General features: G+C 32.9%; 1 protein-coding gene across 1 annotated transcript in view; it reads left to right on the forward strand.

Moving 5' to 3' along the window:
• The window catches only part of LOC117103871, a 33311-nt gene that overhangs the window by 10048 nt on the left and 4871 nt on the right, over positions 1-18392 (forward strand). Inside the window, exons 2-3 of the mRNA XM_033244486.1 lie at positions 12574-12747; positions 15757-16131. Coding sequence (XP_033100377.1) covers positions 12663-12747; positions 15757-16131 — 460 coding nt within the window. The 5' untranslated portion in view covers positions 12574-12662. The remainder of the gene's footprint in view (positions 1-12573; positions 12748-15756; positions 16132-18392) is intronic.

Below are 18392 nucleotides of genomic sequence, written 5' to 3' on the forward strand. Positions count from 1 at the left end.
GTTTGGAGCATATTATTCAAAAATAAAGTACCAAGGAATGATAATTTAACTCGTGTACATTACACCCATACACCACAACGCTCGAGTTTCAAACATACGGATAACTAGCTGTACTGAACTTTCTGTATAAATAGAGGGCGCAATTGCAAATAATGGTGCTTAGGCGAAATATGATTGGCTAAATGTATGGCAGCCATCTTGGATGGTACACACACAGCTCTGCCTATTTCGAACATCGAATACATTGCAGTTAGCGCACTAGTATTCTTATTATATCTCTTAGACCAGGCTATAATTGAGATAGGTGCCACTTGGAGAGGTAGAAATTCTCATATGGTTTTTCTAGACCAGTTTTTTATGGGGAATCAGAATATGTGAGGTAAAAGGGGCGTAACCTGAGAACTTTCGCGGGAGGGCGCTTTTTTCAAAATGGCCGCTAAAATCCAATAAAATACATATATATAGGTAAAATAAGCACAAAAGAGGTAGGTTTGACCAACTTTTGAATATGTAATGATAGGAGTAAAGTATAATTAGCTAAAGTTATTAATGTGAAGATGTCGAGAGGCAATTGAGGGCACTTTTTAAAATGGCGGCCAAAATTAAAGAACAGCTTAACAGCAGCTTCAATACCCTAAATAAATTTGGTTAATTTACAAAACATGAATATAATAACTGCTGTTGACTTTTTAAACCCAAAATAACATATTTTAGGGTGGTAAGCTAACTCACTTTTGGAAATGTAAGTAAAAATGCCCCCTTATATTAGTCCTTTTCTGTTTAGAAGAATGGAAAATATCACCAGAATCCTTTAAAAAAATCCAGCTTTCTTACAAATATCCGGTTGTTTTCCATTATTTTTGTGTACTACACAATGTATTCCAGAGGACCACACAAATAACTACCATAATTTACATGTATAAATGAATTAATGCCTTTATACATGTAAATTATACATAATTTACATGTATAAAGGCATTAATTCATTTATTACATTATTGTCCTTTACTGTGTAACCCTATGTTGAGCAATAATTTTCATGTATTGCTAATCACACTGCAATCTGAAAGTCTTCGTCTTTATTATAAACAGTTCTTGGACGTCCATGGGCATTACTGTCTCAATAATTTTTTGCTTCATTTGATCATTCCATCTGTTGTGAATACTATTTTTTTTGACCAAATCATTTACGTCTGCTTAATTTCCATTTTAGCGATTAAATTTGCTCAAGTGCTCAAGGGTCTGCTTGCAAACATGGTGGTAGCAATGATATGTCTGTGATCTTGTTTCCTCTATTGAACATTTCACATATTTGCTTGATTTACACTTTTCCCCTTAACTCCATACCACAGTCTTCAAGTTCCTTAGACATCTTTTGTGACAGAACATCTAAAACTTTAAAGTTGCAGAAAGTGTCAACAACACTTTGCCTTTGACTACAGAAGCACGAGATCCAATAAGGGATGCTTTCTTCGCTGGTGAAAGCTAATGTCACTTAATTTGAACAACTTTCGGTATTTGCCAGTGTTTGTGTCTAGAATGACTCTCTCTCACTCTCTCTTTGACCTGTCTCTTATACACATCTAGATGTGTATAAGAGACAGTTTATGTATTGGTTGTAATTCCTTAAAGCATGCATTGCATGCAGGACGACTTTCGGCTCTGCTTTTCTTGGCTGCTACGAAGATCTGGAACTAATACAAAATCTCTTTCAGTGACAAGGATGCATTCTTACCGATAGCAATATTCAAGAAGGCATCCAACCAATTTGTCGAAATCCCAGTTTGCAGAAACTCAGTTTGCTGAAACCCAGAATGCCAAATCCAGTTCACTGAAATCATGAAATCCTATTTTCCCAAAACTCTGTTTTCCGAAACCCAGTCCAAATCTCTGTTTTGTGTTACAAAAGTACAGCATACTGTGCATTTGAAAGGAAGGAGCTTCATTTGTGTACAAATTAAAAAGAAAAATATTCGAAGACAACAAAGTTTAGAAAAACACACTTGAAAGCATGGCTATCAGTTAAAATTAGAAATAAAATGAAATGAAATTAAGGATAAGCATCGTATCCTTCTAAAATACTCCCTCTGCAAACCTTATCAAGATTGTTGTGCCAGGTCCCTGACCACCGAGGCTCTAGTCGGCCCCTTGAGTCAGACCCCCTGTCAACAAATTTCTGGAGCCACAATTGATATGTGTGTATATTGTAGATTATTATTAGTTTGTTTATTTCCTTTTAAATTCATATTTTTTTAAATATGAATTTATGTATTTATCATAGGTATGCTCATAAAACGTTTTAACTGCATGGCCTATTAAATTGAATTTTATTTGCTGATAGCTAATTGATTTACAGATTAAAAGAAAAAGAATCATTTAACTAATAAGCCAATATTTCTTATACGAATACACAGTAAGAGAGTGTTCCAACATGAATGTTATGCTGTAGTTAATGTTTTATGGCTTTTATTTTATTTTCCACAAAGTGGGTTTCAGCGCAAATTGGGTTTCAACAAACTGGGATTCGTAGTTTTGATTCAGCAAACTGACATTCGGCAAACTGTGTTTTGGCAAAGAGAACTAAAAAATCTGGCAGACTGCAACCTGGGGTTCTACAATCTGGCGTAGAACCACCAAGAAGAAGCCGACACGAAAGTCTTCTGTATGCAAAGCATGCTTTAACGAATAACAACCAAGACATAGCAATAATCCGTTCTTTTTCTCGAGAAATCGGTATTACAGACAATTACACCCCGGCTTTCTTTCGTAAAGGAAAACGTAGCTTCTGTAATCATAAACTGAGTTTGTTGAAACTTTCAGCAACTTCGGAGTTTTAGATGTTCTGTCACAAAAGTTGTCTGAAGAACAAGAGTATGTCTCACTGCCGCTTGGAGTTAAGGAGAAAAGTGTAAATCAAGCAAGTAACATGTTCAATAGAAAGTTTTGCAGAGACAAGATCACTGACATCATGGTTGCCACCATGTTAGCAGAAATTCCCGTCCAAGAATTGTTCATACGATAAATACGAAGACTTTCAGATTGCAGTGATAAAAGCCATACCTGAAGATTATTGCGCAACATAGGGCTACACAGTTAAACACTACAGGACAAATATGTAGTAAATAAATTTATGCCTTCTTCATACATGAAAATTATGGTAGTTGCCTGAAATACCTTGTATAGCACACAGAAATAATGAAAACAACCGGATATTTGTAAGGAAGCTGGAATTTTTTAAAGATTTTTGTGATATTTTACATTCTTCAAAACAGAAAAGGGCTAATATAAGGGGGAATTTTTACTTACATTTTCAAAAGTGAGTTAGCTTACACCCCTAAAATATGTTATTTTGGGTTTAAAAAGTCAACAGCAGTTATTACATTCAGGTTTTGTAAATCAAACAAATTAATCTAGGGTATTGAAGCTGCTGTTAAGTTGTTATTTAATTTTGGCGGCTATTTTAAAAAGCGCCCTCAATTGCCTCCGGGAATCTTCACATTAATAACTTTAGCTAGTTATACTTTACTCCTATTATTACATATTCAAAAGTTGTTCAAACCTACCTCTTCTGTGCTTATTTTACCCATATATATGTAGTTTATTGGATTTTGGCGGCCATTTTGAAAAAGCGCCCTCATGCGAAAGTTCTCAGGTTACACCCCTTTTACCTCACATATTCTGATTCCCCATAAAAAACTGGTCTAGAAAAATCATATGAGAATTTCTACCTCTCCAAGTGGCAACTATCTCAGTTATAGCCTGGTCTATCTATGCTGTCTCCGTACTGTGTGTAAGCACTAGGCTATGCCATGGACGTTGGATTGATCATCTCGGTCCTGACAGAATCGTCACAGTTGGTGGACCCGGGGCATTACAAAATACAAACGGAAAGGGAAGAAGTCGGATAATAGAACACTAGTAGGACACTGTTAATGTGCTTTCACCCTGGTGTTGTATGGCACGTGCAGAGTGGCGGTGGTGCATTGTAGGTAGAGAACATGTCGACATGTGGCTGGACGGTTTCGAGAGGTGTTCGGATTTTCCTGCCTGGGACGCCAGAGTAGGCTTGCTGGGCTCCGTAATATCTGTCTCTTATACACATCTAGATGTGTATAAGAGACAGGTCCAAATCTCTGTTTTGTGTTACAAAAGTACAGCGGCTATCAATTTTTAAGTAAAATAATTGCTTCGCGAGCTGCCCTCCGAGATGCAAACGACAGGTTTCTTAAGGAGACATATTAATGTTAGATAAATGTAAACTAAAGTGTATTATTAATCAGATGTAACCTATAGGAGGCCTACTATTCAGAATGTGTTTAAGTCACCCTTGTGACGTATATATAATTGTGTAACTTTCTGAGTAACGTGTCGTGTATTTTAATTGTTGCATGCCTTGTGGGACTTTTATTCAAGAGCATCGAGCGCATTAGTGAGTGGCGCTTATTATTAGAACTTACTGGAGTATTAACGTGGTATTGCACAATTTGCTTTGTTGTAACGTTAGTATTTAAGCTTTAACATTGGTTATTTGTTTCTGGTGGTAGAAAAATACTCGAAAATTAGTATAAAAGAAGGGGCGGAAATGTTATAGAGTGATATATAGGGAAGGTAACATCATAATAGTTTACATAACGTACAGCTTTTCGTCAGAGCAGGCCGTATCAAGCCGTATATAGACCAGATAAGTATTTTAGTCTCTCTGTTAAACAACTGAACATCCTACCTTTTCAAGTAGGCCTACACTGCAGTAGCTTTGATGGTATTGCATAATACAGTATGAGGTCACGCCCGTTGAAAGTTATGACGTACCCATATAAGCAATAGTATTATGTATACTATAAGGCACTTACTCTACATCTTTGAATAACAAACCCATCGTTTATAAATATTAATTAGAATAAAACTAACAAGCATTCATGTACTTCGTACTAGTTCGTATAAGCGATGTCTAATTTCACGCTTAAATGTCTTGTGATATTTGATGTGCAAAATAAATAAACGAAATTAAACGAAGTCGTCAGTAATAACATTTTTTGTAAGGAAAATTAATAATTATATTGCATAAGATCATAACAATCACATCTAATGGTAATGAAGATAATATTTACTAAAGCGTGTATTAACTATAAATCAATTGTTCTTAATCACAAGGGCGATCACCAAACATGATGATGGTATTGTAAATGATAATGATGATAGTGCTAGTGATGATGATAGAGGTGATAATAGTAATAATGGTGATGTTGATAGTAATGTTGATGATGCTAATTTGAGCTCCTTTTATTTTTTAAAGAGTCTGACGTTACGTAAATTTGATTTTGCAAGTGACTATTAGCATATAAATATTTTGTGTAATAAAAGTGGCAAGAAAACATATAAACTACCCACAGAAAGCTTGATAGACTTTGGATCAATGGTACACGATGTTTTATTCGAACCTACCTAAAATGAGTTTGCAAATACTTCAGCAACATTGGAATACCAATGGTAACATTTGTATCTTAAAACAGAATATCTTTCATAGGAGTTTGGATGATTTTCAATTCTATTCTATAAATAGATATGGGGATATTGAATCTGCATGGACAGCCAACTGTCCTGAATATACTACAGCAGAACATAATGACAGCAGAATACAGTAGTGGGATAATATTAAATGCACTTTTGCAAGTGTAATAACAAACGCGTGTATTGTTATGCTTATATTGCAGGGTCAAACAACTATAAATCATTAAATTACTTAACCATGTTTGAATGATGAAACTAAGAGTACACTCTGATTTAAATCGCGTGCACGATGTTTATTAGGACGGGTTTACAATCGTACATAGCCAGAAACACATGTGTATATTCTACCAGAAATGTGGTATAATATAATGATAGGCCTAATAATTATTACTCGCGAAAGAGCCACTGAAAAGACGAATCAAGATATTTGCAGGTGGGGGTCCAGAATTACTACTACTGTGTTAGTAGATGACATCAGTTTAAACGACCTTGGGAACCATCTTTTGTCTCTTGTCACAATCCCATCCTTTTAGAGACGTGCGATTTTTTAAAAGTCAAAAAATATAAATAATATATTAGTTTAAAAATTATTCTTATAAATGAACCACCCCAAAACAATGCTGGCTATCTATTTCTTAACATTTTTTGTCTACTAAAAAGGCACTCTAACATTATATGGGAGAAAGGGTTGGACGTTACTGACCCTCAAACTCTAATCCGTCATGAGCATCATAATGTTTAATAATCAGTATGTGAATACCAATGCGATAAATGCAAGTATATATACAAGTTTACAGTATATTCTAGAGCATAATCTTGAATAATATCTTTAACTAAATTTTAGAAAGACCTTTGCAAACGAAAAACAAAGATCCTTTTCAATAAGGAACTATTCTAAGCCTATATTTTTTTTTTGGTTTTGTTTATAATGTTGACAATAATATATTAAAAACTGGATTATAAATTAGGCCTACATGCTAAACTGTTTACATTCCTTATTCGTCACGTATTGACTTGTTTTGGCACTCAGTAAAGTTACGATCCACTTAACTTTACTGAATGCTACTCTGTTAACTTCCACTGTTCGTAGTTTAACGTAACTTGAATATTGAATTGTTACATGTAATGTGTTGCTTTTCTAGATTGACAATTCCTCGTCCAAATATTTTGCAGATTCGTGTTAGCTTAAAATTATTTTTTACGATATTTTAGTGGACATAAATATGATTTCAAAAGATGTCAATAATGGTAAGACACCTATCTGTAAATTGTCACGAACTATAAATTAGTCCTTAATAAAGTATTATGTAGATACTAGACAGTAATAATAAAATAATGAAGACACATGTTTAATGAAATACTTGAATAATAAAAACATAAAAATAGTGGATAATGGAGACATGAATAACAAAATACATTTAATAATAAAACATCAATAATAAAATAATGAAGATAAAATAATCTGTTTCTGTTTGCATATCTGTATCTCGGCAATACGTAATTATATTTCTAATAAATGGATCTATGAATTGCATAGTTGAAAAATACACTTTTAAAGATTCAAATAACTTAAGACGCGTAATATATCTATCAATTAATTTAAAAGATGTGTAGTAATATTCACATTAATGTGAATATTATGTTATCATTATTATTATTTTTATTATTATTATAAACATAATTATTATTATCATCATTATCATTATTATTAATAATAATTATTATCATTATTATTATCATTAATATTATAATGGTTGTGTTATAATAATAAAAATAATAATAATAATAAAAAAATAATAATAATAATAATAATTATTATTATTATTATTAGCATCTAAAAGTCACTTTATTATCTAATACGTTTACTATTATGCATACATATGACATAATATTTTTGAAGCCCCTCTTTAGTTTGCAAAATTAGCCTAGAAAAGAAGCATAGCATTAAGAAAAGCATAGGCTTCTTTTTGAGATTGTAGTTCTGTACATGAATTTCAAAAAACAAAATAAATTCAAAACATTTTTTGAATTTATGGTTTATACAGTAGTTTAGGTGATTTAATGTCAGTTAAATACACTCCAAGATACAGAGCGATATTACAGTGGCTGTATTATTATTTTATAATAAAAATTCGCAAAATTTACAGAACTCATTTTGAAAAGAAGCCCCCCACCCACCTCACCTCTTCACTTTGCAAAAGTAGCCTCGAAAAGAAGCCCATTTTGAAATGAAGCCCATCTCAAAAAGAAGCCCATCTAAAGTTCTCAAAAACAAGAAGCCCAGGGCTTTAATTCGATGTTTTATGGTAGTACGAGGATAAGTGCAGATAGCAAAAGTGCAAATGGTGATTGCGCCACCATCGTCGATTAGAAGTTAGATTTCATTAGGTTTGCGTAAATGCTGTAAATCTCTTTGAACAGGACAGATTGATAGGCCTAATAATGTTTTTTTGGTGATAAGCACACAGATATTTGAATGATGACTGCGCCACCATCGTCGATTAAAAGTTACATTTACTTCTGTTTGTGTAAGTAAATGTTGTATTTTAACACGCGTGAGGCCGTTTTACAGTAAATAAAAAAATAACGCAGTACACTATACTGAAAATTAAAGAGTAGGGATTGTCTCCCGGTGTACTGCCCAATCACTACCAGAAGGACCACACAAGTAAATGGTTGTAAAATAATTTTATTCCTAATGGCCACTTAATTTTGCAAATTGCACGTAAAACAAGTGTTTGTTTGTACATAAATAAACAAATCAAAATTAAAATAAAGTCGTATACTAATAGTCCCTTTTCTGAGAAAACCTGATTTCTGTTACCTGAACAGCAAAAAGAAGAGGAAACGTGATGACTTGGATTTATACATATATATGTACTGGTATAATTTATAATACGAAACATGGAAAAATAAAGTAAAAGGTATGGTAGAAGCACAACCAAATATATAAATAGGTGAGACACATCATACATAACACAGGCCAGAATTTTTCACCTTTCTCCCAGATTTTAAATACAGTATTCAAAAATCTGTATTTCATCAAAGCATTTCAACAACAGGACGCATCTCGGGACATCAAAAAGGTTATAACTCTGGTGTCGCGTATCACTGCACGCTTAATGTCCAATGATCGCCACAAAAACCATTCAATCAACATATCGTAAAATCTTACATTGAAGCTCTGGGTTTTTTTTTTTTCTTTTTTTAGTTTTTTTTTTAATTTATTTTTTTTTGCGAACTTAGGATAGGCTTCTTTTAGAGATGGGTTTCTTTTCGCGATTGGCTTCTTTTCGAAGCTGCTTTTGCAGTGTATAAACGGAGGGCATTCTTTTCAAAATGAATGCCATCAATTTTGGGAATTATTAATACAAAACAATAAATCGGGCCACTGTAACATCAGCCTGCGTCATGGAGTGTATTAACCGAGAATAAATCATCTAAACTGCTGTATACACCAAACATGTTTTACATTTTTTTATTTCCTTGAAATTCATGCACAGTGTATGTACTGTACTATCTCGAAAAAAAAACAATGCTATCTTGAAATTAGCTTCTTTTCGAGACCGACTTTTTTTTTTCGAAGGCTACTTTTGCAAACTAAAGAGGGGCTTCAATTCTAGGTGGGCTTCTTCTCAATATTAAGCTCATTGGGCTTCAATTTAAGGTTTTACTGTATTACAATATGAGTAGAATTCATTCAACAGTTGTAATATTGCGCCTTCTTTAGTTAACGATAGATTTAAATATTATTAGGTACACCTGGCATGCTGTATTAAGCTGTGCTTTCTTAACAAAGGGGAGTCAATTCGAGTCGAGTATCTCAGTATAGTAGAAATAAAGTTCTTGGTGTTTTGGATATCATTGCGTACTATATTTATATTCGTGTCAAGGATACGACATCAACATATGCATTAATTATCAATAATTATTATTAAATCCTTGCTTAGTGGAGTGGAGGAGGAGAAATGGATCTTTTAGCAGCTTAGCTCAGTCGGCTAAATTGGTGGTTAGTCGACGTGTGCACGCTGAACCGTAGAGATCCTTTTAGATCTTTGGTCACTGGCTCAACTCCTTCCGCTGCTTTTCTTGTTTTTCAGCTGGATCGACTGAAATACAAACTACGACAGAGCTGCTAAGACTAAGTTTTAGTAGAATTTCTTTTCTCTCTCTCACACTCTCTCTTCTCCCCCCCCCCCAAGCCTTTGATAAATATTAATTAATAACGTAAAAAAGTGGGGAAAAAATATTATATGATACATTGTAAACATACACTCGCAGTAGAGGTCATGAAAATATTCATGAAAAAAAGGATTAGAAGCGATTAATTACGAGCTTTCATCGATAAACGGAAGCTTTATTTACAATTCTCGTGAGAAAAACACATGAATGATACTGGATGAATGTATACTTTTATTATTTGTCTTTCTTTATTTTTCCCCGGTCTCTCGGCGCCACTGTGTACTACTGGAAACATGTCTTTGGACCAAAATACTATGTCCTATCTTGATTGACTGAGCCGTCGAATCCGACAGATCTCATTTCTCTCTTAATTTTTTTTAGCATTTAATTAATATTATTATAATTTTTATTCTTTTTATTGTTGTTATTATTATTATTATTATTAGTAGTAGTAGTAGTAGTAGTAGTAATAGTAGTAGTAGTAGTAGTATTATTATTATCAATATTATTATTATTATTATTATTATTATTATTATTATTATTATTATTGTTACTATTATTATTATTATTATTTTCATCATTATTATTATTATTAACATAATTATCGTTATTGTTATTGAAAGCTTTGGATGAACGCAAAGACTTTAGTGCTGCAGGCTGGTGTGCTTTCTGCTGTGGCTGATCAGCCCCAGACGTGAACGGCAGCGACGCTGACAGACAAAGCAGACAAAGTCATCGTTTAGAATTGCCTGGCGTTGAGCAGCGTAACGTTCCTATCTTATTCTTCGATTTAAACAGGAGACTCATGTAAAGCCTACCTCATTCTAACACTGCGAAACTCCATCGTTTCACAAAAATATGGACATGCCCTTGAATCTTAATGCTCTATTCCATATGCCTATAAATTTACAATGTGATAAATCTTTCTACCTTAACATTACCAAGAATTGACTAGATAATTTACATTGCTCAAAACTAATCGGTAAAGACCTAGGAGATAACAAACACAGAACATGACATTCACGTAAAATAACACATGTCATCTGCGGCATTATAATTAATTTTTGAATGCCTCGGATCAAATTCAACACTTCATAATCATACCTGACAGTCTCTTATTCCAAACTCTACCTATTCATTTGTATTTCAAAAGAAAATGTATAGCATACAATATCTATTAATATCACTAATTAATTGCTGATTTGTTTTTAAATAACTTTAATGATATCGAGCTACACGTGTACAGGTAAATAAACAATAATTGTTATATTACTTGGAATTGTGTCAGATTTCTTAGTACAAACACAGTTAATATTAGTACATTGAGAACCATATACATTGATTGGTAGGCCTACATGAACATTTTTTTTTAAATATATGTTTTAACTCCAGTTGCCATTCAATAAGGGGAGAAAATGGTGAAGAGAGCAATCGTTAATTGTCTGTATCCTGAAATGCCCACCGTGTTCATCTTCAAATTGTCTTTATACTATTCGCGATATTACGTGTACCACTATTGCAATGGCACAACATTATATATATATATATATATATATATATATATATATATATAAACAAATAGATAAATAACAATAACAGTGCTCGAATAAGTACATGTTGCAATAATCGTATCAAGCATAGCTCAAAAACGAAAGGTTCCTTTATTTCAGTTCTATGAAGAAAAAAGTGTCTGGCGAGATTCGAAACTGCATCCGCTGGATTTTAAGGCGAGTATCATACCCACCGGACTACGGAAACCTACTGTATATATAAATTATGATATAATAGAGAACGTGTAAGCGATGTTTAAGGTATAACCACATGTATTTACCAAGGAACATGGTGTGGTAGGCTTAATTATTATTATAGTTCTCTGAGGGAAAAATAGAACACGCCCATGTTAAGAATTTAAACCAATAGCCATATTCTCTTCCGTAGAAATTATGACTGACAGCAAAAATACCATAATGGAGAGCACGTTATTAGGACAAAAATGTGTTTCTATTTTCACCACTGTATCCAGGCAATAAGTTATTTGCAATCATACGTGGGTCTATAAATACATAATGGAACAGTAAGCTCTTTAGATTCTAATAATATAAAACGAATTTACTATTTACTAATTTATAAGGTGTGTTTTGATAGACGGTTTGCATCTTGGAACCTTTTGTGTACAACTTTACTAACGCCAGTCAGTTACTTTCGATCCATAATGCTTTACGACAACGAAGAGAAAGTATTTTACTAGAGAGAACTTTTATTCAACTCTTTTGTTATTATACTTGCAATAATATCATAATATTAGTAGTGGTATTGTCAGTACTATTATTATCATCATCATCATTGTTACTATTATTATTATTATAATTATTATTATTATTGTTATTATTATTATTATTATTATTATTATTATCATTATTATTAATATTAATTTTATTTTTATATTTGATATTATTATTATTCTTAATCTTATCTTTATTATTATTTCAATTTTAATACTATTTACTATCATGCTTTACTCTACATTATTATTGTTTCAGAATCTTAAAGGCACATGCATAATTATCAAATAAGTTTACCATTATGTGTGCATTATGACAGGTATGAATAATGGAATAGTAGACACATATTGGGGGTAAATATATTTTCTTTTTGTCATCACTGTATCCTGGCATAATGAGTTGACATGCTAAATAAAGAATTTAAGCACCGGTTATACAATATATATATATATAATGGATATATATCATAATATTTCGTAATTTTGTTTTATATTTTCTAATCGATTTTTTATATATAGACCTAATAAGTACGTTTTCTATTTTTACCCCAGCCAATAAAGTATCAACATAACGTTCATTAAATTCAACCACTCCATTTCAGAATTTCGAAGAAGTTTGGCGGTGTAGAAGTTCGACATTATTGAATTGTTCTTTGATACAGGGCATGCTCGTATCTTGTAAATTATAGAAATGTTGGTAGTATACATGTTCGCAATCTACTTTGCAGTTTGTCAGACAGCAGCTGGAGACGCTGATTCCGACTCGCAGCCTGAAGGTAATGACTTTGAATGGGATTGGATTTATTCGGTGTAAAAAACCAATCATAACCCAACGAAAGCTTATTTCCAGTATGGTTCTTCTAATTTTGTTTACAATTTTGGAGACAATATCCTACTCTTTTCCGAAAATTGTACTGCGTTCTTTAACGTGGGCTTTATTGCATACTCGTTCAACTTTTTATAACGTCTCATCCGAAATACGATGGGTTATTGAAATTTACATTTCAGCCCTCCAGAAGCACAAATAGAGCAATGATGGAAATTGAATCGGGGAAAAAAATATCTCTACTTTTCATTTATAAAATCTAATAGGCCTAGGTATACTTGAGATCTTATGCAATTTTTAAAAAAAATGTAGAAGTTGTGTAGCCTATCAGTTAAATTAAAAAATATCCCTTCTGTAGAAAATCCTAAATAAAAAAAAAAAATAAATAAAAAAAATTATATATACTCTATGCCTTAGTGCTGTAAACTGTAATCAGCAGCGGATCCAGAGATGTCCGAAACGGGCGCCGAAAGTGGGGCCGATCGCGATAACACCACCATTGGGGATCCGGCGGCATGCACACGCAGAATTACTGTTTTCTAAACGCCCGAAAATAACCTCTGGTCGTTTTTTGGGAGATCATTTTTTTCCTTTTCTTTCTTCCTTTCTTTTTTTTCTTTTACTTTTTATCTTTTGTATTATGTTATTTTTACTTTCCAAAAGGGAGTGGGGACCGGCCAGCTCCGCTCTCCCTAAATTCGCCCATGATAATAACCTAAACTAACAGGAAGCCTACTAATTATTTCAATAGCATACGAGTTTTTCTTGTACAGTTAATACTTGTCACTTTCGGAAGGGGTATACCCTTCATTACTGTATTATTCCATGTTTACATGATTTGTAAGACCGTTCTGATATTTCTTTCACATAATAAATGCATAGGTGAATATATTTTATATACCTTATGGAAGAAGTTTAAGTTTTGCTCCTCTCTCATGACAATTTATTATTTATCAGTTATTCAGTCAAATTTATGTTATTGCTCTGTAATTTGAGTTTTAAATCTTGATATTAATCGTTTAAATAAGTTAAATAAGGTCGTAAAGAGCCTCTGGAATTGGGTCTAACAACATTAATTGTTAAGTTAAGTTGATTATGCAAGATGCAACACACGTCACTGCATTGTGAAATTATAAAAACAGTTCAATTTACTATAATATTATAGTTGCGATAAATAGATTTGTTGTATATATTTATGTCATCATTCAAATTTAATTAAAATACAACCTACTTAGTTTGTATATATTTACGTATGTGCATGATACATAAATAAATATTTATGTAAGTATTATAGCACAATTATACTTACTTAAAAACAACCAAATTAATCATCTAATTAGGTGGTATTACTTAAATGTATACAACATAATTATTATTAGGCTGCATTTACTGTGAGTAGATGCAGTATTATTTGTTATACCCAGAAGACTGGAGATCATACATCCTAGACACATGTACACCAGATCCATCTCGTCGGGTATCAATGGATGACTTTTAGTTTCTATGTAGCTGGATATTGGATAATTGCCTCATTTAAATAAATCCATATTATTCAGGGTTAACTTACCATATTTATTTGAGCCCCGCTTTGATTCCGCCTGGTCGCTAGCATACCGTACTCGCGCGAATAAGCGCCCAGGCGCTTAAAATATTTTTTTGCACTTTTTGAGGGGCGCTTATTCAAACGGGGCACTTATTCGAACGTGGCATTTATTCGAACGGGGCACTTATGAAAACAGAGTGGAAATTTATATATATAGATGAAAATCGAGGGGAACTTATTAAATTCAAGAGGCAAATTTGGAATGAAAAACGATTATATAAGGACATCAGGAAACCGCAAATTACGAATGGTGTTGCGGCGGAAAAGATAATCGTCCTGAGAGCATGGCTTGTCATGACAAGAATGTTGTGAGTACAGCATTACATAACAGAAGAATAGCAGATGAAATTAGTGGTGGTGGTTATACTTGTTGGCCATCGGCCGATTGAGATTAGCAGGATGGCATGATCATTGCAGGTTTTCTTGAAAACTCAGATGAGAATGTGTTAAAGGTGCAAATTGTCGGAAAAGGAATAGGACTAGGCTATAGACAAATGCAAGAAGATGAAAGTTGGAAATATACTGTCTGTCCAGGGAGCTCTCATCTGTCCAAGATGTATATCGTCATTTTGATATTGACTAAAGGAGAAATACTCCACACCTCAAATCATGCCAACATCCACTGTCCCCGGACTGATTGGATTATTGAGGAGGCGTTTATTTAAATTATTCAAAGGGGCGCTTATTCGCGCGAGTACGGTAACTTTGTCCAACAATAGCTCCACTTATCATCGCCATTGTACATAGGGCGGGGGAAAGAGGAGTATATATAGTATGAGGAAAAAACAAAAACAAAAACAAAAACAACAAGTGCGTGTATTATAAAATTGCGTCGATATAATAGTAAAGAGACACAGCATGCAGGAGTAAGGAAGATGTAAGTGAGTTTAGGCCTAAATAAGGTAAAAAAAAAATTAATGAAAAAGTATGAAAAACCTGAGCACATAAGTGCAGTGCGGCTGGCGATGAGATAAAAGGATGAAATGTAAGGAACGCCAGCCGTGCAAAAAAAAAAATATTGTTCTGCCCACCAATCATTGGATTTTTATTTTTTTTTTAGTTTTCTTTATTGTACTCGTATTATTTCGCAGTGTTAACACCCGAGTTTACCCAGAAATATGTTGCAGCCTGTCGATAACTACTGTAAATTTGAAAATCATATGTAAAACAAAACACTGATGTACAGTGTATATATTTTGACTTCTTGCATTATGTTTATAACTTAAATTTCGATAACAGCCTATGCTAGCTTTATCGTATACACAATGGAGTATCTGACCTATACTACTTTAATGTGAGAATATAACAGCCGGTTATAACTTCGTTTATTATGTCAAGCTTTTTTTTTTTTTACAGATAATAACTATTATATGGTACCTTTGATGGAAGCCACCAAAATCGAGTTCGAGCTTAATATTTCCAATCCTACGAATACATTCGTCTGTTTCTCATCAGTTAATAATGAAAGCATAGCCCTGCTAATTAGTGATCAACATAATGTTTGTTCAAATGATATAATAAATATCAGCAGAACAACAAATGATTGTAAAATAACAATAAACGAAACTGAAAATACTCATGACTGTAAAAATATAAGTAATATTCACATACATATTGAGTTCGAGACGGGAGAGCGTGGCGACCAGTTCACTGAAGAAACCGGCGACTTAAACATCAGATCAATTAAGCCCGATCAATTATACATCTATACGATTCGTCCGTGCAATTTAGGTATGAGTTGCATATAGCTAGGCATACACTGCGTTGTACAAACGTCGTCGTATGAATCAATATCCGCTCAATTTGAGCGCTTGACGGCAAGACGAAGCCGTCTGTTGATTCTCGATGGCAGACAGAGCGGATTGTCATCGTGTTTCGTTCTCAATGGAATCGCTCCGAACGACGGTCGTACGACGCAGTATATACCCGGCTCAGTAGAACCATATAAATTGTTGTTACAATTTTGTTATTTGTAATATTGTACATCATTTATCTCAGGAAATTCTATCCGAGGCTGTTATAATAGTGAGTGGAGTGGAAGTCGTTTCTAAATTTACATTAAATAATATGCTTTAATCAATTACATATAATTTGTCAATTAATTAGAAGCATTGAATTTTTTTAATTTTATTTATTTATTTTTTTGTTTTTGTTTTTGTTTATTTGTTTTTTTTTTTGTGGAAGGGCGAGGAGTTAAAACATTATTCATAATCAATATCTTCAACTCACCTTTCCATAAAACTGTTACTTTTTTATGTCATTATTTTGTTATGCAAAAATTAAAGCAGTTGACAGTAACAATGCAAAATAAGCGAACGGGGGTGAATATAGTCCTTGATCCTCGTTCGAGCTGACATGGATAACTAAATTTGTCATTTGAACAATCGATCATTTCTTCAAATTGGAGAAAACGTTATATAATATAATCACACAATTAAATTCAGCTTTTATAATACAGTGTTTTAAAAATGAATTGTTTGTTTAATCATCGAATGCTGTTCTAAATTAAGACAAAATATAGTTAATATTATTGATGTTCCGTTTTTTTAAACGAAAAACTTTATGGATGTATTCATTTTATAATCAAATACCGGTACAGTACTTAATATACTGTATTATCACCCTTAACATGGTTTAGTAGACTATTCTTTAATGGTTTTATTAATACAAAATCAAAATTTTTACAAAACTAAATACATTTTAAAGTAAATATAAATAAACAAAAACGTAAGGTCGTTGACAAAATATAATGGACGTAAAAGAATTTAGACTATAGACAGCTTCGAACATAATGATTTAAACGCAATTCTTAGTTGATTATGTAAAATAATGGGTATTATAGGCCTACATTTTTTCTTTAAACTGGTGATGATAATAAAAATGAGTCATATGCTATGTGGATTGAGTATTTTATACAGTGGTGTAACGCCTATGGGCTTTCAGGGGGCGTCATTGGCCCCAATCAAAATGGGTCTCGGGGTTACGGCTCCTCTCCTGCTCATAAAGACATGTACTACAGAGCTTGACAGTGTATAGAGACACCAAAAACTAAGCAACTTTAAAAAATGTAATTCCACGTAACACGCAAACAGTTGATTTTAACATGTTTGTAATGGGGGAGCCTCAATGAGGCCAAATGATTAGACGTAATTTTTTTAAAAAGTAACATACGCATGGTGATTACGATGCACGAATCACGATGTAAACATGTACTATGCAATCAAATTTCCTAGTTAGTCGCACACTTATTTATATTGCAGTATTTTTAGCACATCGTGAACGATTTACTTTAGACAAATGCATGCAATAGGGCTCCAACACTTTCTCGCCCCTTGTCTACTTGGCTGTTTGTAAGTCTCTAAAATCGCATCAATTCATTTCGTGAATTCTGCAGTATGTACTAATAAAATATTAATATTATTTGGTTTAGATTGTATATTTGGTCACGACAAAAAGTATTTTTCATTTCATTTCCTTTATTTTTTTTTACAGATTACATATAGGCCTACAAAAATGTTTAATAAATCAGCCAGACTTGATTACACAAAGTATACTAAAACACAGTCCAATGACTCTCCAAACCTAATCAAAAGACATAAACATTATAAAAACATTAAGCTTGGATAGAATCATTCGAAAATTTATGAATTAATATCAATGACTTTATTATTTTATATGTCTTGATGTATGTATTATTAATTAAGCAATTTGTAAATCTTGCAGGATCGGATCCGTGTGGAAATTCTTCATGCCTTGAAGGATGGACATGTAGCTCAACGAATGAAAATTATGAATGTGCGACAAACGGTGGCTATGAAAATAGTAAGTTTTCTAGAATCATACAAATTTGATTTTGTTAATGGTTTCTACTCGTGACAACAAGGACAACACCTGTGAGGTTCTGTGGTCCACCTTGTGCGGACCCAATTGTTCTTAAACCTATTAATTCATATCAATAAATGTACTATCTTATTGTGTCTTGATATGATGGA

This window comes from Anneissia japonica, unplaced genomic scaffold (genome assembly GCF_011630105.1).
Source record: "Anneissia japonica isolate Jap-2015-1 unplaced genomic scaffold, ASM1163010v1 scaffold3862_len378127_cov164, whole genome shotgun sequence".
Lineage (NCBI taxonomy): Eukaryota > Metazoa > Echinodermata > Crinoidea > Comatulida > Comatulidae > Anneissia > Anneissia japonica.